General features: G+C 45.5%; 1 protein-coding gene across 10 annotated transcripts in view; it reads left to right on the top strand.

Annotated features, from left to right (window-relative positions):
* UBR5 (ubiquitin protein ligase E3 component n-recognin 5) overlaps positions 1–21,973 on the top strand; it is a 159,266-nt gene that overhangs the window by 125,505 nt on the left and 11,788 nt on the right. For 7 of the 10 annotated variants that reach the window (XM_056522529.1, XM_056522522.1, XM_056522527.1 and 4 more), the window contains 5 exons: positions 1,196–1,309; positions 12,512–12,729; positions 13,156–13,276; positions 20,235–20,345; positions 20,417–20,660. In XM_056522529.1, the coding sequence (XP_056378504.1) occupies positions 1,196–1,309; positions 12,512–12,729; positions 13,156–13,276; positions 20,235–20,345; positions 20,417–20,660 (808 nt within the window). The remainder of the gene's footprint in view (positions 1–1,195; positions 1,310–12,511; positions 12,730–13,155; positions 13,277–20,234; positions 20,346–20,416; positions 20,661–21,973) is intronic. The other 3 variants (XM_056522525.1, XM_056522524.1, XM_056522528.1) reach the window with 1 other exon arrangement.

The raw sequence follows: 21,973 nt of genomic DNA, 5'->3' as shown, positions 1-21,973 counted from the left end.
TTCTGTGTTGGCTTCTCCTACTGCTTTGTGACACAACTGATTACCTCACTTCCAGTGGGTGGGTATATCCTGCCAGGGAGGAGCAGACTATTTTTTTTTTTTCCCCCACTAGTGTCAGCGCCTCCTAGTGGCAAGAGCATATACCTAATAGTATCGGTGTCCCCCAATGAAGGCTACGAGAAAGAGAAATTTTATGGCGAGTACAAAAAAATCTCCTTTTTGATGATAAATGGGTACCCCTGTGGAAAACAAATGTTTTCAAATCAACTGGTGCCAGAAAGTTATACAGATATGTAAATTAATTCTATATAAAAATATTTATCTTTCCAGTACTTATCAGCTGCTGTATGCTCCACAGGTTCTGTGTAGTTCTTTCCAATCTGACCACAGTGCTCTCTGCTGCCACCTCTGTATATGTCTGGAACTGTCTGAAGCAGTAGAGGTTCTATATGGAGAACTGCTCCTACTCTGGACAGTTCCTGACATAGGCAGAGGTGGCAGCAGAGAACACTGTGGTCAGACTGAAAAGAGCTACACAACTTCCTCTGTAGTATACTAAGAGAAAAAAAATTTCCAACTAGAGTACCCCTTTAAATGTGAATAGGTACATTTCTAGTACATGACTAATGTGATCAGAACTTATGTTTACATTTTTTATGTTTTGTGTTTAATTTACCCTGCATGATAAACAAGCCTTGTAAATTATGTAGTAAGCTTATCCTGTGTCGCATCTGTTTAGTCACGGGGAAGTTTTATGTTTTTCTACAGATGGGCTTGATACATTCGCACACTTTTAAAGGGGTACTCCACTAGCCAGCATTCGGAAGCAAATGTTCCGAATGCTGTTTTCGCTCTGCGAGTCGGCCATGCTCCCTCAATGCAAGTCTATGGGAGGGGGAGTGACTGCCGTCACACCCCCTCCCATAGACTTGCATTGAGGGGGTGTGGCTGTGACATCATGAGGGGCGTGGTCGACCCTCACAGCGCGAAAACAGCATTTGGAACATTTACTTCCAAATGCTGGCCAGGAAAGTACCCCTTTAACTTGTGTTTGTGATCTGAAATCTTGTTACTACAGATCACACCTTTTTTTTTTCCCTACTTAATGGAGCAAAAATGTTAAATTTATTAATTTTAAGTTTGCACAATACTTCTGAATATCACTGATTTTAATGCCAACTGTTTTCATGTACAGCCCAATGCTCGGAAAGAAGACTTGTTTGGCCGCCCAAGTCAGGGTCTCTATTCCTCTTCAGCTAATAGTGGAAAATGCTTAATAGAAGTGACAGTAGACAGAAACTGCCTGGAGGTAAGACAGAACAGGCGCCAGCTATTGCTGCACAGAATCCATTCCTCTAAGTAGACATGTTCTGCATAATGTACTGTAAGTGAACCTCACAGTATCCTATGTGTTTTTTTTATTTTCTAAGGTGTACCTGTACTATAAAATAATTTTCCAAACCTCTTTTGGTTTATTTTACATTAAAAAGGTTCTCCAGTACTTTAAAACATATCCTATCTATCATAACATATCTACAGAATAGGGGTAAGTTTCTGCAGTTGATCTCCAGGAGGAGTTCCAGGCTCTATCTGTTCATTTACTGTCTATGGCCGCTGGAGATACAAGTGCTGTACTCTAGGATCTCCAACATGCCTAAAGACAGTGCACGAAGGCCTTATCAATCCCACCGGTCCATACACAGGACCTTCCTCATGATCTGGCACTTGTCCTTGTAGATAGGGGATACTAGTACTCCTTTATCTCTTCAAAGTGGTGACAAAGGTGATTTTATTGCTACCACTGAGGTTTTTAACCTCTTAAGGACCCATGACGTACCGATACGTCATGAGTGCGCTCCCGTTCTATAACACGGGGCCTCATAGCAGCTCGGGCCCGGCCTCTAACAACGGTCGGGACCCATGGCTAATAGCCCGCAGCACTGATCGCGGTGCCGCACGCTATTAACCCTTTAGACGCTGTGTTCAAAGTTGCACGCCACGTCTAAAGTGAAAGTAAAACCATGCCGGTTAGCTCAGGGAGCTGTTCGGGATCGCCGCTGCAAAATCGCGGCTTCCCGAACAGCTGAAAGACATGAAGAGGGTCTCCTACCTTGTCTTCTGGTGTCCTATCGCCGAATGACTGCTCAGTGCCTGAGATCCAGGCATGGGCAGTCAAGCGGCAGAATCATCGATCAGTGGTTTCTTATGAGAAACCAGTGATCAATGTAAAATATCAGTGTGTGTAGTGTTATAGTCCCCTATGGGAGTTATAACACTGCAAAAAAAAGTGAATAAAGATAATTTAACACCTTCCCTAATAGTTTGAATCACCCCCCTTTTCCCATGAAAAAAAGTGTAAATAAAAATAAACATGTGGTATCGCCGCGTGCGGAAATGTCCGAATTCTAAAAATATTTCTTTAACTAAACCGCACGGTCAATGGCGTACGCGCAAAAAAAAATCCGAAGTCCAGAATAGTGCATTTTTGGTCACTTTTCAATAAGTCCTATCAATGCAACGCGGAAAAATTTAAGTTATAGGGGTCAGAAGAGGACAATTTTAAACATAAATTTTCCTGCATGTAGTTGATTTTTTTCCAGAAGTACAACCAAATCAAACCTATAGAAGTAGGTTATCATTTTAATCGTATGCACCTACATAATAAAGAGAAGGTGTCACTGTAGAAACGGAAGCCCCCAAAAGTTACAAAATGGCGTTTTTTTCCAATTTTGTCTCACAATAATTTTTTTTCCCGTTTCGCCGTAGATTTTTGGGTAAAATTACGGACATCATTACAAAGTAGAATTGGTGGCGCAAAAAATAAGCCATCATATGGATTTTTAGGTGCAAAATAATTTGATAGTTATTTTTTAAAGGTAAGGAGGAAAAAACGAAAATGCAAAAACGGAAAAACCCTGGGTCCTTAAGGGGTTAAACCCCTGCGAGCTCACTCCATGTTGCATACCTGTTTCTCATACTCTCCATTTTAGAGGGTGAGACCAGAGCTGGGCAGTATGTCAGCACTTTCTATCTCTAATTTCTATTACCAATAACAGAACAGAGCCTACTCACAAGCCCTCTTCTTCTCTGCCATGACATAGTTCTGAAGAAAGTGCACTGCTTATTGATCCAGGTGCTATGTAAGCTGAAAGGAAACAAACGGTGGCTTGATCACAGCGAGGAAGTCTTTAAATGAAAAAAGCAGTCCTTTCTTAGCAATTACTCTACTGCAGCAGCAGGGAGTTACAGCAGCAAGGAAAAGGGTTACATCGCATAAGCAGTGAACTCCTGCTGATTGTGATGCTGACCAAAGGAAGGGTTGATAGGGGATTACATTCAGGAGGCGGCACTGTGTACAGATTAAGAACGTAAAACATTTTTCTTACCTGAAATTTTCTTTTCCCGAAGTCTAAAGGCACCACGAACGGGTTAATGCATTCCTGCTGACCCAGAAGAAGAGCAACAACTAGCAATACAATTAGAGACAAGTAATTAAAGGGGTATTCCAGGCAAAAACTTTTTTTATATATATATATATATATATATATATATATATATATATATATATATCAACTGGCTCCGGAAAGTTAAACAGATTTGTAAATACTTCTATTAAAAATCTTAATCCTTCCAATAGTTATTAGCTTCTGAAGTTTTCTGTCTAACTGCACAATGATGATGTCACGTCCCAGGAGCTGTGCATGATGGGAAAATAACCCCATAGGAGCTGCACAGATCCTGGGACGTGAGTCATGAGAAAGCAGTTAGACAGAAAACAGCAACTCAACTTCAGAAGCTAAGTATGGGAAGGATTAAGATTTTTTTAATAGAAGTAATTTACAAATCTGTTTAACTTTCCGGAGCCAGTTGATATATAAAAAAAAGTTTTGGCCTGGAATACCCCTTTAACACCCCCTGCACACCTGAATGAAGCCTATAAGAACCTAATGAGACCACAGACATGTGTATAGTATGCAGCAATATAACATTGGGGGGGTATACTTTTGCCGCCTTAATTTTCTACTTCCTGTATGTCAAAAGGCGGCACGAATGAGACTTGCACAGCGATGCAAAAAATAACAAAGGATGGGTTCATCAGACTCATGGCACCTCGGAGTATGCTCAAGCCAAAGGCTGATCCTTCGGATGAAGCAAGATCCAATCGATAATGCTTAATGAAGGTGTTTAGAGAAGCCCAAGTTGCAGCTCTGCAGATTTGGCCCATGGCCACATGATATTTCTCTATCGGCTCCATTGGGGGACACAGATCTTGGGTATATGCTGCTGTCTCTAGGAGGCTTGACACTATGGTAACCAAAAAGTTTCAGTTTAGTGTCTAAGGAGGATAGACACTGGTCTGGGATTCTCCTCAGACCAGGTCTTTTTTATTTTCCTAGTTAGGGAATGTGTTAGTTCTTTTATTTCTTTTTCTGTTTTCAGGTGGGGACTCAGGAACTGCGGTTCACTGTTTCCCCATTGCGAGAGGTGGCAGGCATCTTGGATGTACTATTAACCCCCTCTCGCCAACGGTCAGCGCTTGGGGTTGTACCTCATGGGTCCGGGTCCCCCTACCTCCCTGTTCGCCTCGCTATGAGCTTGGCTTGCTGCAGGTGACAATGCTGACTGAAGACTCCATGAGGTAGGTTCTTCAGACAAGGTGAGTATATCTCCCTCTCTCTACAGGTCCTGGATGAGCCCTTGCAACCTCTGGAGACCCCTGACTTGTGACCACTCTTATGCTAGTTTTTGGGGGTCTGCCTGGAGGGTATTGTTCCCTCCTTATTCTCTATATGGAGCCCCCCTTTTTTTATGGAAAGGGGCTCTTTATTCATTTTGGGGGATGACAGTGGTGCTTCTGTGTGGAGATTTTCCCTGCACTTCGGGCCAGGGATCACTATGTGCGCGGCTGCCGGCTTCAGCGGCAGCAGCGCTTTTACTTTCTCTTCGGCGGCTGCGTGTGTGCGCTGGCCGCCGTCAGCCGGGAAACTGCCGGCGGGTTATCTCCGCCCACTCCCGACCTTTGCATGTGTGCTCGGGGCCAGGAGCGGGCGCCATTACAGGGGCTTCACAGTACGTGCGGTTTAGCTCCGCCCACCGCCTTTCACTTTTCTCCGGCGCAAAAACTCTCTCCTATAAGTGCTTTGCTTGCGCAGAGAGAGGAGTTTCTCATCCAATCAGTGTGCCCTTATTCTAGCCCGGCCCGCCTCCCCTGCTCCTTGGTCCAAGTTTTCAGCTAGCTCACAGGAGTTCTCCCCAGCAGCTGCCTGGTTAAGGGACACAGACTTGGGTGAGACTGTTTTCTTTTTACTTATTACACTTGTAAGGCTTTTAACTCTAAAATGTCTGGTTCTTCTGAACAAACTTGCTCTGCCTGCCCCACTGCTCCCCCAGACCCCCTGGTCGTTTCTGTACAGGATGTCCCTCCAGACCCTGTGGGTTCGGCCGTCCCTCCAGCCTGGGTTTCCTCACTGGCCCTCCAGAGGAACCCGATCCCCTTCCCCCTATGCTGACCGAACTCGCAAGCGTCATCTGGGTGTTTCTTCAGGGTCTTCCCTTGAGTCTTCTGGCAGGCATGGACGCTCCTCTCTGAGGAATCGCTCCCCTGCTCCAGCAGGTTGCAGGCGTCTCTCTTCCAGAGGACGCTCTCATGGTCGCCGCTCTGGCTCCCCAGACCCGCGTACCAGGTCAGCCTCTCCCTCATCCAGGGCCGCCTCAACACGCTCCCATTCTCCTGGAGAAATTGCGGATGAAGTCTCCGATTCGGCATCTGATTCAGAGGACCGATCGGATATGGCTGACACGGTGAACTCATTGGTTTTGGCCATAAGAGACACCTTCCATCTAGAGGACCCAGGATCTTCGGACTTAGTTCCAGAAGTATCCTTTCACCGTGCCCATCCAGCACCCAAGATGTTGGATGCTGTAATCCGCCTGGAGGCATACTGACAAGAGGTTTCAGGAAGCAAAGAAGGTTCAGGCACGGTATCCTTTCGCCAAGGACCTCATCTCAAAGTGGTCTTCCCCTCCTTCGGTGGACCCGCCAGTCTCCCGCTTTGCGGTTCCGGAAGGTCATTTTCAATTTGTGGCCCTCCCCTTCGGTCTGGCCACTGCTCCGCGGGTCTTTACCAAGGTCATGACACTCGTCATAGCCCTACTACGGTTGAGGGGTGTCTCGGTGATTCCTTACTTGAACGACCTCCTCATTAAGGCTTCCACCAGAGCCCAGGCTCTGGAGAATGTAACCCTCACTCTACAGACCTTATGTCGCTTCGGGTGGATGGTCAACCGAGAAAAGTCTGTTCTCTCCCCCACCCAGTCTCTGGTCGTCTTGGGGCTTCAGTTCGACTCTGCCTCTGCTCGGATTCGCCTCCCGCCTGACAAACGTCTGGCCCTCTTGTCGGGAATCTGCTCCCTCCGGATACCATCCCCGGTCTCTATCCGTTCTTGCATGGAAGTCGTGGGTTGGATGGTGGCAGCCATGGAGGCCGTACCCTTTGCCCAGTTTCATTGTCCTCTTCAGCTGGCGATTCTTGCCCGGTGGGACAGTCTCTCTCTCTCTGTCTCTCCCTTCCTCTCCCTTCCTTCAGGGCCACCGTGTCCAGTCGGACAACGCCAATCGGCAGGGCGGCACTCGCAGCTCATCTGCCATGTCCGAGGTGACAAAGATCCTCCTCTGGGCGGAACAAGAAGTTCTGGCCATTTCGGCGATTCACTTTCCGGGAGTGCTCAACTGGGAAGCGGATTTCCTCAGTCGGTCCTCAGCCGACCCCCCGGAGAGTGGTCTCCTCTTCCGGAGGTGTTTGCACAGATCTGCAACCTCTGGGGGACCCCAGACATGGATCTCTTCATGTCTCGACGCAACCGGAGAATTCCGACATTTGTGTCAAAGTCCAGGGACCCCCTGGCTCTAGCCGTGGATGCCCTAGTAATTCCGTGGTCGGGCTTTGTCCTGCCCTATCTGTTCCCTCCCCCTCCTTCCCAGGGTTCTGAGGAAGCTCAATTGCGGAAGGAGTCCCCGCCATTCTGGTGGCTCCAGACTGGCCCCGAAGGGCATGGTACGCCGACGAGGGCTTCGTACCGTTCCGTCTTCCACTTCGTCCAGACCTACTGTCACAGAATCCCCTTTGCCACCCCAATTTACACTGCATTTGACGGCGTGGCGGTTGAGACTGCGGTTCTAAGGGCCCGCGGCTTCTCTTCCCCGGTAATTCGCACCATGCTCAGGGCTCGCAAGCCCTTCTCTGCGAAAATGTATCACCGTATCTGGCGGGCTTACTTTCGTTGGTGTGAAACTCTGACCTTTCTCCAGTTACCTTTTCTGTTCCCAGGACCTTCCTTCAGGGCGTGGCACACGCTGTTCCCCCTTACCGGTCCCCTTCTCCCCCTTGGGACTTGAAATTAGTTCTAGGCGCTCTCCATGACGCACCTTTTGAGCCTCTTAGGGAGGTTCCCCTTCGCCTCCTATCCTGGAAGGTGGCTTTTCTTATAGCTATTACTTCCATTAGGAGAGTATCTGAACTGGCAGCTCTCTCCTGCCGTTCTCCTTTCCTGATAATTCATCAGGACAAGGTTGTTTTCCGGCCAGATCCGTCCTTACCTAAGGTCGTTTCAGCTTTTCATCTCAACGAGGACATTGTCCTTTTGTCCTGCTCCTTCCAATTTGTGGAGCAAGCGCTCCCTGGGATGAGATGTGGTACGGGCTGTTCGGACTTATCTTTCTGTCACCTCTTCCTTTCGTCAGTGCGATTCCTTTTTCGTCCTTACGGAAGGTCGTCGAAAGAGACAGCCTGCTTCCTAGGCCACCTAGGCCATTTTTCTTCTGATTCTCGGACAGTTCATGGTTTTTTCCTTTGACCTGTCTGTCTCCTCCTATTGCTCTGGGACTAAAACTGATTAGCTCAGTGGCCTGGAGGCGGGTATATCCTGCTGGGAGGGGCCGACTTTTTGGTTCCCATAGTGTTAAGCCTCCTAGAGACAGCAGCATATACCCAAGGTCTGTGTCCCCCAATGGATCCTTCGAGAGAGAGATTTTACGGCAAGTATAAAAAATCTCTCTTCTTCCCAAGATTCAGCCATAGATCTAGTAGAATGTGCCCTTGACGACAGAGGAGATCCTTTGCCTTCCAGGGTATAACAATGCTTAATGGTATCCCTAATCCACCTTGCCAGGGAGGGTTTACTGGCCTTTCGTCCTCTTTGGACCTTGAAACTGCAGAAACAGTGCTTCTAATTGCCTAAAGGCAGCTGTTCTTTTCAAATAAATAACAATGAATCTTTTGATGTCCAGGAGATGAATGTCATCACTCTATCCCTGCTTGAGTACGGGTAATAAAATTTCCTGATTGATGTTTGCCATAGTAGAAACCTTCAGTAATAAACCTGGTATGGTTCTTAAAATTACAGCATCCGGCAAAATCCTGAGATAAGGATCTTTTGAAGAAACCGCTTGTAACTCACTCAGTCTTCTGGCTGACATTATTGCCGCCAGGAACAGACACTTAGTTATTTCCATGATGAATCTTCCATAGGCTCAAATGGGTGACAACACAGTCTGCCCAAAACCAAAGTAAGATCCCATGTAGGCATAGGATTATGAAAAGTTGGCCGAAGCTTGTTAATAGCTTTAAAGAATCTTGAGACCAAAGCCATTTTGGAAAATACACCATTAACATTTGAATTAATGGCAGTCAACTGAACCTTCAGTGTATTTGGCTTCAGACCCTTTTGGAAGCCTTCCTGTAGAAACTGTAGTACAGACACATCCTCCATTGAAAAATAATTATTTACACACCAGGCTGAATACAAGGACCAAATGCTTTTGTAAACCTTTAGAGTTGACTGCTTCCTGGATGCCAGTAGAGTAGTTTTCACCTCTCGAGACAGGCCTTGATCTGTCAGTATTCTTCGTTCATATTCCAAACCGTCAACTGAAGTCTTTGGAGTTCTGGATGCAGCATCCTTGACTGAAGGAGGAGATCCTTCTGGTCTGGAAGTTTCCGCACGATAACAATGTGAGAGGAAACATAACCCTTCTGGGCCATAACGGGAGTATCACCAGGGCTGTCACCTCGTGCCAAATTTTCTGCAGCTCACTCGGAAATTAGGGGAGTCGGGGGGGAAAACATTAAACAAAAAACCTCCTCCAGCTGATCGACAGGCCGTCCACCACCGGATTCCCTGTCCTTGACAGAGAACAGAACTGTGGAAGTTTTTGGTTTCGTTGATTTGGCATGGCATCAAAGTCTGGCATCCCCCATCTGATCGTCAAGGACTTGAAGATTCTCGGATTGAGCTCCCATTCTCCCGGATTGATGAGTCTACCCTGGTGTTTTCTGATCCTCTGATGTGGACTGCCGAGATAGACAGGAGATTTTCCCCTGCCCAAAACATGATGTGAACACATTCTTTCTGCATCAACCGGCTCCTTGTCACGCCTTGCTTGATGAGGTAGAATACTGATGGTAAGTTGTCTGACTGAATTTGAACAGGCTTGTGCTGAATCTTTGGCTTGAAGTGGAAGAGAGCTTTCCTGATGGCCGTGAGTTCTTTCAGATTCGAAGACATGTCCAATTCCTTTGAAGTCCACAACCTTTTGTACCCATGCCTCCTCTACATGGGCACCCCAACCCGAGCCTGAGGCATCCGTTGAGAGGACTACTGGAGTCAGATTCCAAAGAGTCTTGCCCTGAAGAAACCTGTTCGGATGCAACCACCACTTCAGATCTATCTTCAAGTAAACAGGAATCTTGATGACTGTATCCAGAGACTGCTGTGATCTTTCCCAGTTCTTCAGGCTATAATCTTTCAACCTCCTGAAATGAGCTCTTGCCCATGGTACTGCTTCCTGCTTCCAACGAGGTGGTTAACATTCAGAGAGCCCTCGTCGCTTGTCTTATCGAGCATTCGTGGCGATGCAGCAGAGCATTGTCGTCCTCTGACTGAGCACTCTGTGATGAGAGAGGAATAGCTTCATCTGAAGACAATCTATTGTAAATCCTAGGTAAGATATTACCGTTGGAGGCTTGAGGCAGGACTTCTTGACATTCACTAGAAACCGTGATTGTGAAGAAACTGGAGTGTGATGTTGAGGTGACGAACTGACAGATCTTGGCACTGAGCTCTGAAGCCAATCGTCCAGGTAGGGTGTCACACAGATTCCTTGGAGACGGACAGCTCCAGTCAAAACCACCACCTTGGTGAACACCCGTGGAGCTGATGTTATGCCAAATGGTAGACAAGTGAACTGTAGGTGTTGAATTTTGTGATGGACCAGAACCGCAATCCTGAGAAACTTCCTGTGTGCCTGAAGGATAGGAATGTGCAGATATGCGTCTTGGAGATTTATAGATGCTAGGAAGTCTCCTATGTTCAAGACCCCTGAAAGAATGGACTCCATGCAGAACTTCTTTTTAACGAAAAAACTGTTCAGGTAGGATAGATCGATCACCAACCTCCAATCCCCTGAGGCTTTGGGAACCGCAAAAATTGTAGAATATAGACCCTTGAACTGTTCTTCTGGAGGAACCTCTTCCAGAGCTTGCTTCCGAATAAACTGATCCACCCGGTCGTTTACCACTGGATTGGAAGTTCTGTTGAGCAAGAACCTTTCTGGAGGAAAGGTCTTTTGTTCTTGTGAGTAACCTCTGGGGGTGATGTCCATAACCCAAGCATCCGATGTCCTTTGCCAGATTTTGCAAATAATTTTTACCTTCCCCCTACACAAGGAAACTGCTGATGGCGTCATAATTCCTTGTTTTTGAGGAAAGGCTTTTTCTTACATGAGGCGGAGGCTTCCAATTTTCTCTTGTAGTCGGTCATTCTGTTTGAATGAAAGGAATAATTCCTTTTTGGAGAATTTCTGGGCCTTCCATAAAAAGCTCTAGTAAGCTTCTTTTTCTGTAGCAGAAATTCTGCATCCTTTTCCTCATTAAAGGATTTTAATATTTCTTTTAATTGGGGCCCAAACATAGCGGAGGATTTAAAAGGAAGGCTAACGAAACGAAATTTTGAAGAGATCACCTCCCCACTGCTTAATTCAAAGCACACATCTGGTAGCATTAGACAATGCTAGGGCTCTTGATGAAAACTTTAAAACATCAATAGGTGCATTGCATAGAAACTCAGAAGGGATCTCTAAGGGATCTGACAGCCTTGAAGGCTCGTCTGATGGAAATAAAGATTTCTTCGCCAGTCTCGCCGCTGCCAAATCTAGTTTTGGCAGATCTTCCCACTCGGAGTACACCTTAGGGTCCAATCTATAAGTAGTTTGAATCTGGCCCCAGCATCCGTTGTCTTTTCCGGTTTAGACCGGCTTTCTTGAACCACTCCGATAGTATTGGGTGAGAAGGCAAAATCTTTCCAAGTACTTGCAGAAAGTAATAAAGCATTTGCCCTTTAAGCCATCCCAGGAAGGCACTGGGTTGTATCTCAGATGGATTAAGACAAGGTTCACAGATGCTTTGTTCCAGGTTTCTGGCAATGGCTGTTGACACACTGTATACACATTATGACTGTTCTTTCTTTTGGCTTTCCCGCGGTGATGCGACATCTATAGAAAAAAACACAGAAGATCCCGCCACATTAACACAAACCAAAAACTAGATGAGGCCATAGAGGGAAAAAGGAATCCTCACCAAACCTTATATCGGCTGAAGGATCTGCTGCCTAGGCTGAGCGCAGCCCTGGCAGAAACCTGCCAAATAATAAAGCACGCTGTTACTCACATCCAGCCAGCGCCGGACACAGTGCAGGCGCATGAGCACAGACTCCCTCGGCGTCCGGACCCGGCTCCATGTTGGAGTCCCTCTGCATCACCGCTATTCCTCCTAGCGGTGCTAGAAAAGCCAGAAGAACACGCTCTGCTGAAACCACGCCTCCCCACACCAGCCGCAGTACTTAGCCCAATATAGGAGATAGCGGGTCCCAGGAGGTGGTAAAATGTTTTTTTCCGCCGCAGGCTTAGATCGTGCAGCCGGAGGCATGACTGAGGGACCGGAGATTGCATCCGGTATGTGGCTGGCCTTAATCTTTTTCAAGGACCCTGAAGTGTCAGGTATGAGAGGTCTTGTCTCTAACTTCTTCCTCCGTGAGTGAGGAGGAAAAAAAAATACAAGTGTCTGTGGTCTCATTAGGTTCTTATAGGCTTCATTCAGGTGTGCAGGGGTGTTAATTTCTTGTCTCTAATTGTATTGCCAGTTGGTGCTCTTCTTCTGGGTCAGCAGGAATGCATTAACCCATTCGTGCCGCCTTTTGACGTACGGAAAATACATGTTTCCACAAGGGACCACTGCCCAGAATTGTATGTGTTCTGAGATAAGAGGTCAGAGTTAAGCCCTGACTTGGCTTTCAGGGTTGGTGTAGACCCTCTGGAGTGCAGCATGGACTGCTGATAAAAATCTATATGAAGTGTTTTTACATTTACATCATTTGTTGTCTTAGTGTTACATTACATAAAGTACATAGGGAAATGGGCCATTTTTATAGTCCTTAATGACTCGTTTGTTTCTTGTAGGTTCTGCCAACCAAAATGTCATACGCTGCTAACTTGAAGAATGTAATGAGCATGCAGAACCGACAGAAAGAAACCGTAGAAGAAAATGCACCTGCAGAAGAAGTAGAAAACTCAAAGCCTGGACCTTCTGCACATGATCTAGCAGCTCAGCTAAAAAGCAGTTTATTGGCAGAAATTGGTCTGACTGAGAGTGAGGGTCCGCCTTTGACATCATTCAGGTAGTTTTGGTGGTGATGGTGGGCATGGGGATGATGAGGGTGGTGGTGGATAGATGAGGATTGATGATAAGGATTATTGTAAAACTAATGGAGAAGATAGTGTGTAAAATGACTTTAAAGAGGTTTTCTGGGCCTTTTTACATCCTACCCTATCCACACGTCTGATTGGTGGGTCCCAGCACCATTGCTAAATCAGCTGTTTGGCAAAGAAACAGCTTCGGCATATACACTTTAAAAAGAGCCAGGAATTGGTTGTCTTTGTGTAGTGTTGGTGCCAGGTAACTGCAGCACAGTTGTCATTCCCTTTTTACTTCAGACATTTATAGGCAAGCAATGTAAAATGCACTGAAATCCTCTTTAATGGTCTTACTGGTTATTAGTAAAATATTTGTATGTAAGTTGTTTTTTTTCCTATATACTTTTTAGGCCACAGTGCAGTTTTATGGGCATGATGATATCCCATGATATGCTGTTGGGGAGGTGGAGATTATCCCTTGAACTCTTTGGTCGAGTGTTTATGGAAGATGTGGGAGCAGAGCCTGGTTCTGTAAGTAACAAATGCAAGAAAGTGCTTCTCCTGTACTGTCTATACCCCTCCTGTAGACACGGAGCTCATCACTTTTAGCTTATTGTTTCTACGCAGCAGACCTTTTTATCCAGAGGAATTGGTGTGGTGGATCGCGCACCAACCAGATCCAGACCCTCAGTCTAGACCAGTGGTCTCCAACCTGCGGACCTCCAGATGTTGCAAAACTACAACTCCCAGCATGCCCAGACAGCCAATGGCTGTCCGGGCATGCTGGGAGTTGTAGTTTGAGAGTCTTTTCCTCCCCTCCTGGTTGCTGCTCGGACTGCTCTTTTGTGTTATTCAGATGCCTTCACTTACTAATTGGGGTACCTGACCTATTGTGCAGATGATGAATGCAACCACATTACCACTCCTTAGAGGTCTGCTTGTGGTGTATTTTGTCTTCCTCTTGTTTATGGCGTGGCTGCAATATATCGTACGTGTCAGCCGGACACCTCCCTCCCATTCATAGGTGATCCCTTCTGTCCTGCAGTTTTCCTCTTGCTGATGTGTAACCATTGTTCTGCTTGTGTGTACCAGGCCCTTTATCACTCTTCCACAAGGGAAAAGAAGGTTCTATGCAGATCTCCCTCTTTTGCTAGATGGTGTCATTTGCTGCTGGCTGCAGAGTCAGGACTCCCTCCTTTAGGGTACGTTCATACGAGCAGATTTACAGCGTATTTTACGCTGCGGATCCGCTGGTGAAGGCCCCGCTCTATGCTGTCTTTACATGTGCCTGCTCTACAATACGCCACGGTGAGCAGACACACTGCAGCGATGTGCATGGCGTACTTGCACATTGCGGCCACTCTCCCTGCTCTGAGCTAGGCAGAGAGCTCCCGCGATGTGCGAGTATACTGCAACTCGCACATGGCAGTGTGCCTGCTGGTAGTGGCGTATTGCCGCTACGAGCAGGCACATGTAAAGACAGCATAGAGCGGGCTTTCACCAACGGATCCGCAGCTAAATACGCTGCGAAAATCCGCTCGTGTGAACATACCCTTACTGGCCACTTTGTGCCTTGTCCCTTGACAGTACTTCGGGAAGATCAAGCGATTGAAAGTTTTAATAGCAGGGTGTGACCTACAATGGGGAATAATATGGGCGGTAGAGGCTAGGATTCTACTGAGGTTTTTCATGTAAAAACGCTGATAAAAATGCCTGGCACGCACTGTTTTTTTTATGAGAAAAAACGCTGTGGCCAGATGTTAGCCACAAGTCAATAGTGAACTGCAAAATGCCAGATCCACTTGCCGTTTTTCAGTTTTTTTTTTTTATTTATTAATTTTTTTAATATCCTTTTGGGCTCTCTGGCTCCTTGTCAGTTTTCCAAAACGACCACTTGCTAAGACTTTGGCTTTTTTTTTTTTTTTTTGGGAAAAAAACTCATGTGGGTTTTAACTTTGGCATTTTTGCAGGCGGATTTTATTCTGTTCTTGGACTTAAGCGATCCAAAAGAGGGATGGAGATGCTTTTTTAATAACATTTCGTAGGGTACCATTAAAAAAATAATACAAAAGATATAGTAGTGATGGAAAAAAATTGTATAACAATTTATATTTTTTTATACCAACATTTTTATTGATAACAGGGATCAATTTATGTGGGCGGGCAGGGCACTAAAAATGTAGCAGACAATAATAAAAATGTAGAAAGGGGCCATTTAAATGTAAAAATATATATATTTTTTTAATTTTTTAAACTTTTTTAGTAATTTATTTTAATAATGTGTTTAATAAAGTGTTAACTTTTTTCTTTATTTTTTACATTTTAGTAGTTCTACTTCCAGCATGGAACACACTGTTCCATCATGGGGGGGGAGTAGTAGTAGTATCTGTACTTATAGACAGATCGCACAGGTGTCACTTCTGACACCCGTTGCGATCCTCCTATATATGTATAGAAGCCGTGGCACGGCTGCTCTTCTCCGCTATCCTGCACTATGTTCTGCAATGTGAAGTTATTTACATCACAAATTCATATTGCCTGCAGAGCGCTGTGATTGGCCAGATGGTTGCAGCCAATCACAACTCTGTGGGAAATATGAATAGGTATACATATGGCAGTGCAGGGGACCACCAGACAAGAGCTGCCGGCCGAATCTATACATCATACAGGATGATCGCAACGGGTGTCAGGATTGACATCCGCTGTGATCTGTCCTTAGCTGCAGGTACTACTACTCCCAACATGGAGCACACTCAGCTCCATGCTAAAAGCGGTAGTACCTGCATTAAAAGACAAATCGCAACGGGTGTCAGAAATTGCACCCGCTGTGATCTGTCTACTAGTACAGGTACCACCATTCCCAGCATGGAGCAGAGTGCACTCCATGTTGGAAGCAGTAGTACCTGTAGTAAGGGACAGGTGGCAGCAAGTGTCACTCCTGACACATGTTGCAATCCTCCTGATGTGACTTTGAGGACTCAGAGTCGGGAGAACAGCTGATACTGAGCAGTAGATCGTCGTATATATACTGCCCAGCAAGAACTTATATTGAGCCTGCAATGTGTGTACAGTATACACATTGCTGGCTCACTTAACCCTTTGCTGAGCTGTGCGCTATGTGCCAGCCCTTAAAGAAAAGAGAACTTACACTGCTAGACAGTGTAGGTTAATCCTTTAGGCGGTATACAGAATATACAGCGAAGTCCCCTTACCTCCCTCGTTCACTGTCCCTGCCGGGTTTGTGTAGCTCCACCCCCTAGTGATGATGGCATTAGGGGCGGCGCTACAGACGGGAGGCAGAGCGGTAAGTATGAGGCTCTGTTCACATTGTACATTTTGTATGTGAACTGACCCTTCTGCCAGTGTCATCCTAGACAGTGAAACTCCAGTTGTTGCCAAAGGCTATCTGGGCATGCTGCGAGTTGTAGTTTTGCAACAATTGGAGGCTCTCTGTTTGGGAAGAAAAAAATGCCCTAACCCATTTTTTGTTTCTTTTTTTCTTCTCGTTTCGGATCTGTGTATGCAGAGGATTGCGGCGGATTTTGGTGGATTACTGCAATGAACTAGATTTTTTTTTCTTGTAATTAATTAATTTTCAGGTTTAGTAGCGGAAGCCGTCTTATTGACGTAATCCATTACTAAGCCGGGGCTTAGCGTTAGCCCCAAAAACAGGTAGCGCTAACCCCCAATTATTACCCCATTACCCACCGCCACAGGGGTGCTAGGAAGAGCCGGTATCACCAAGCCTGGAGCGTCAAAAATGGCGCTCCTGGGCCTAGGTGGTAGCAGGCTGGCATTAGTTAGGCTGGGGAAGGCCAGTAACAATGGTCCTCTCCCATCCTGGTAACATCAGGCTGTTTCTGCGTGGTTGGTATCTGGCTGAGAATAAAAATACTGGGAACTCTATGCCTTTTTTTTTTTTATTTATTTATGGGAAAAAACGCCTAATGACTATTATGGCTAATTAACGCCAGCCTTTTACCGCCTAGTCCGGGAGCGCCATATTTGATGCTCTGGGCCTGATGGTACCGACTCTTCCCCTGTGGCGGTGGCTACTGGGGTAATTGGGGGTTAGCAATAGCTGTTGTTTTTGGCTAACGATAAGCTTGGCTTTAGTAATGGATTCTGTCAATAAGACTGCTTCCACTACTAAGCCTGAAAATTCAATTTAAAGAAAACACGACACATTGGAAAAATTATTTTATTTAAAAAAAACTCTTACCCCCCCCCCCCCCCCCACACACACACACACACACACACACAGCCCTCGTTAGCTATTTTATTAAAAGAAAAATCTAGTCAATTGCCATAATCCACCAAATCTACATACACTGATCTAAAACGAGAAGAAAAAGAAACACAGAAAATGGGTTAGGACATTTTTGCCGCTCTCCGTTGGGGAGAGCGCCCAAAATGCTATGTCCTCCCAGACAGAGAGCCTTCAATTGTTGCAAAACTACTACTCCCAGCATGCCCAGACAGTCTTTGGCTGTCTGGGCATGCTGGGAGTTGTAGTTTAACATCTGGAGTCTCCGTGTCTGGGAAGATACTGGCAGAAGTGTCTGTTCAAATTATACAAAATGGACAATGTGAACAGAGCCTCATACTTACCATTCTGCCTCCCGTATGTAGCCCCACCCCCTAATGACGTCCTCACTAGGAGACGGAGCTACACAGACCCGGCAGGGATTGGGAGCGAGGGAGGTAAGCGGAGCTCGTCTTCTGTATACACTATATACTATCTATAGATAGCTGTATATTCTGTATACCGCCCAAAGGGGCTATAGGAGCAGGGAGTGCTGTCAGTCTGGTGACAGGATTCCCGGCTCCTGTATAGTATATATGGGTACACTATTGCCCCCCCTGTATACTATACGGCCGGGGGAGGTGAGTAGTGATGCTGTACATCACTCCTCATCTCTATGGACCGGGCGCTCAGCATCCAACCCACAGAGTGGTACCTGAAGACAGTGAAAAAAAACTGCCACAGGGGACAAATTTGGCTGTTTCCACACACCAGGAAAAACACCAGAAAAACTTCCAAAACTCAGGAAAAAGCTGTGGAAGTTTTACTGGCAGTTTTTCCTGGTGGAAAAAAACCTCAGTGGAATCCTAGCCAGAAAGCAGCAGTAGTTACTAGTGTAAAGTATATGTGCTGCAATACTATAACACTAAAGAGTGATAACTCAAGAGATTTCTGCCAAATAAGTAAACATCGAAGAACTGATCAGGACAATATTGTCTTTGCACGTGTTTTTAAACACAGATTTATTGGTGCACTGTGGTATTTTTTATTGGAAATAATTAAGTTAAACATATTATTAAAGGGGTCTCGAAGTGAATAGGCAATTTCTCCCCTGGGGCCCGGCTGGCCTTCAGGGATTTGTGATTTTTTTTTTTTTTTTATTCAATTACCCTGGGACCGCCTAGAGATACATTTTTGGTTAATGGCCTTACTGGTTTAGGCTGCATTCAAAGATTCTGTGCAGCCATTCTCCACATGCCTTCGACTGTCATTGGCTCAGCCTCGTGATAATCTGACAACACCTAGCCAATCAGACTAATCCTGTTTAATGTTTCATGGACTTCTTCACAGCATCGAGACCAGAATTATTCTCACCTCTACAAGGGTCCCCAAAGGGACAGTCATGCTGGACAGGTATTACTGTTGCTGTCTGGAACCCATTTTTTTTTTTCTCCCCATGAGCCATATGAGCCGCACATTTTTTTTCCTCTCCAATTACTCCACTGGCTTCAGTCTATAAGTGAAAGAAGAGCGCACCTTGGTGTGATAATAGATATAAATAAATAAGAGGCATGAAAGCCGCTCACCCCATATAGTTGTGTACCAACATACACAACAATGGTAGGCACATAGGTAACAGAGCTATCCGCTGCCCTCAAGCTGAATGGTAGTACAAGATCATTAAGGCTTCGGGGTGGATGCCGCTCCACGAGGCGCAGGATGAACTCAAGGAGGACAAGGTAAAATCAAAAATTAGTTTAATTCCAAGATGCAACGTGTTTCACTGCAGGTTTGCAGCTTTATCAGGCATGCCTGATGAAGCTGCAAACCTGCAGTGAAATGCGTTGCATCTTGGGATTAAACTACCTTTTGATTTTACCTTGTCCTCCTTGAGTTCATCTAGAGCCGGCGTCCTTAATCCTTACTGATCTTGTATCACCACTGCCTTCAGGGTAGATATGTCACCCTCTTGGTTCAACATGGTTGGCTGCTCTAGTATCTACACACTTTCATGGCTGGTTGTTTTTTTTTATATATTTTTTTCTTGGTAATTTCCTGGATGTGTCTGCCATGCTTGCTTGTTCATCTGCCCTTCTCTTTAAGATGACCTACAGCTTGATATAGTCAACAGAATTAGCCAAGATCCACATTTTTGTTCTTTTAGAGGCCCACATAATCCAATTTTTTAATTCCCCCCCCCCCCCCCTGGAATGGAGTGTTATTGGCTTTAGATTCTCTTCCCCTGAGTGACAGGTGACCTTTTGGTGCTTTCCTCGCCATCCTGTGGCATTCTCAGTTGGCATTTCTCTTGCTACTCCCTATCTGATTCCCCTTCTTTCTATTGGGTTGCCTCTTCATGTGTTAGGGAATTTCCTTTACACATCATCTTGGGGTTCAACCATTTGGTCCTTTCATCTCCCATGAGTCCTTCTACTGCTGTTCCATGTTCATGATTTAGCTTGGCCATCTTTGGCTTGTGAAACAAATGTGTTTTCCTTCCCGCTCCTTTTCTCATCCCGCCAGCCCTTTTGGTCTCTTGGACAAAGGACATTTAACCAAGCTCACTAGTCATTATATGCCTCTGTGTCTTATGATTATTTTTTGTCCAGTATGTATTCAAAACATTTTTATTTTATTTTTTGTAGACATCTGAACATAGTTGGCATGTAACTTAAGGCCCTTTAAGTCAACTGGTGCCAGAAAGTTAAACAGTTTTGTAAATTACTTCTATTAAAAAAATCCAGTACTTATTAGCTGCTGAATACTACAGAGGAAATTCTTTTCTTTTTGGAACACAGAGCTCTCTGCTGACATCTCTGTCTATTGTACGAACTGTTCAGAGAAGGAGAAAATCCCCATAGCAAACATATGCTGCTCTGGACTGAGATGTCAGCAGAGAGCACTGTGGTCATGATGTCAGCAGAGAGCTCTGTGTTCCAAAAAGAAAAGAATTTCCTCTGTAGTATTCAGCAGCTAATAAGTACTGGAAGGATTACGATTTTTTAATAGAAGTCATTTACAAATCTGTTTAACTTTCTGGCACCAGTTGATTTAAAAAATAAATAAAATAAAGTTTTCCACCGGAGTACCCCTTTAACCCCTTCCCGTTATGACATTTATACATGTCACAGCGGGAAGGTAGTTCATGCTCATCCCAGAGTGTTAACGTTTTGAGACTCTGTTTTCACTTAACATTGTGTGAATTTTTGTCTCCTGTACAATAATATATTTTGCCTTTACCAGATTCTCACAGAGTTGGGGGGTTTTGAAGTGAAAGAGTCCAAGTTCAGAAGAGAGATGGAAAAGCTTAGAAATCAACAGTCTAGAGACCTAACCCTGGAGGTACGAGTGGAGGTATATATAAAGATATATAGCTATAATGTTTTGTGTGTGAAGTGAATGATATAAACTCCTATGGTCTGTAGGTTGACAGGGACCGAGATCTCCTTATTCAGCAAACCATGAGACAGTTAAACAATCATTTTGGGAGAAGATGTGCCACAACACCAATGGCTGTCCACAGAGTGAAAGTCACCTTCAAAGATGAGCCTGGAGAAGGCAGCGGAGTGGCCCGAAGCTTCTACACAGCTATCGCACAGGCTTTTCTTTCCAATGAAAAATTGCCGAGTCTAGACTGTGTCCAGAACGCCAACAAAGGGACTCATACAAGTAAGGACACTTCATATTTATAACTTTCTAGTTTCTATGGTTGAATCCTCTAAAGCAGTAGTCTCCAACCAGCGGACCTCCAGAGGTTGCAAAACTACAACTCCCAGCATGCCCGGACAGCCATTGGCTGTCCGGGCATGCTGGGAGTTGTAGTTTTGCAACCTCTGGAGGTCTGCAGGTTGAAGACCACTGCTCTAAAGGGTAACTTAACTATCACTTAAGAAGCTGCTTACATGTCAATGACCTGCCAGATGTTTAGATCTGTGGGGGTTCTTATGCCTCATTCTACAGTCCGCATAGAATCTGTAGACAGAAAAAATTCTTTTAAATGGGCATTGTCGCCAAACTTTTTTTTTTTTGTTGATATGTTGTAGTACTTATGTACTACAACATATCTCTAATATATTCATTATTTGTTTTATCATTAAAATAGTGAATTTTAGTTGCCGGCTGCAGCATGACATGACGTCACCAATGAATTAGGACCGATGCCGGGCAATTGGTCCTAATTTATTCAGCCTGCGCTCACTCCCTGCTTGTCAGACAGGCAGGAGTGAGCTCTGAGCATGCATTGGCTCCCTGGCCTCACACGCCGGCCCTGCCTCCCGGCATATACGCGCCGCTGCTGGTGCCTCAGGACTGGTCTGCACTTGGGTAACTCTTTTTTGGGGGGGGAGGGGATTCGGGGTAGCGCCATAACAAAGTAATTTGTTTTTAACCCGGGGTAGGAGTGGGGTAGCGCCGCAGCCATGGCCATAACAAAGTTATTGTTCTCAACACAGGGTGCCTCCAGTTGTTTCACGAAAATGGGCAACCTATTCTAGTAATGCAGGTGCCCCAGTGATCAGCTGATCCTAAACCCAATAGGGCCTTGTTCTCCAAACTATTTTTTTTCTCTGTCCCTGCCTATTGCCCATCTATCCCTAACCCCCTCCCTGCCTTTAATATTTTTTTTAACTATCTGAAAAATGGCTTCTTGTCTGCCTGGTAGTGTGCTCATTTACAAGGCAGACTTACCCAGCAGGCACAACGTCACTGATGCCTGCTGGGGGGATGACTTTCGCCCTTAGCTCATCTAACAGGGTGCCTCCAGTTGTTTCACCACTACAACTCCCAGCTTGCCCTGACATCTATTGGCATGCTGGGAGTTGTAGTTTTGCAACAGCTGGAGGCACCCTGTATAGATGAGCTAAGGGCGAAAGTCAGCCCCCCAGCAGGCATCAGTGACGTCGTGCCTGCTGGGGAAGTCTGCCTGGTAAATGAACTCACTGCCAGGCAGACAAGAAGCCATTTCTCAGATAGTTAAAAAAAAA

Source organism: Hyla sarda, chromosome 5 (genome assembly GCF_029499605.1).
Source record: "Hyla sarda isolate aHylSar1 chromosome 5, aHylSar1.hap1, whole genome shotgun sequence".
Taxonomy (NCBI): domain Eukaryota; kingdom Metazoa; phylum Chordata; class Amphibia; order Anura; family Hylidae; genus Hyla; species Hyla sarda.
The sequence above is the reverse complement of the archived record's forward strand: the minus strand, read 5'-3'. Positions and strand labels throughout refer to the sequence as shown.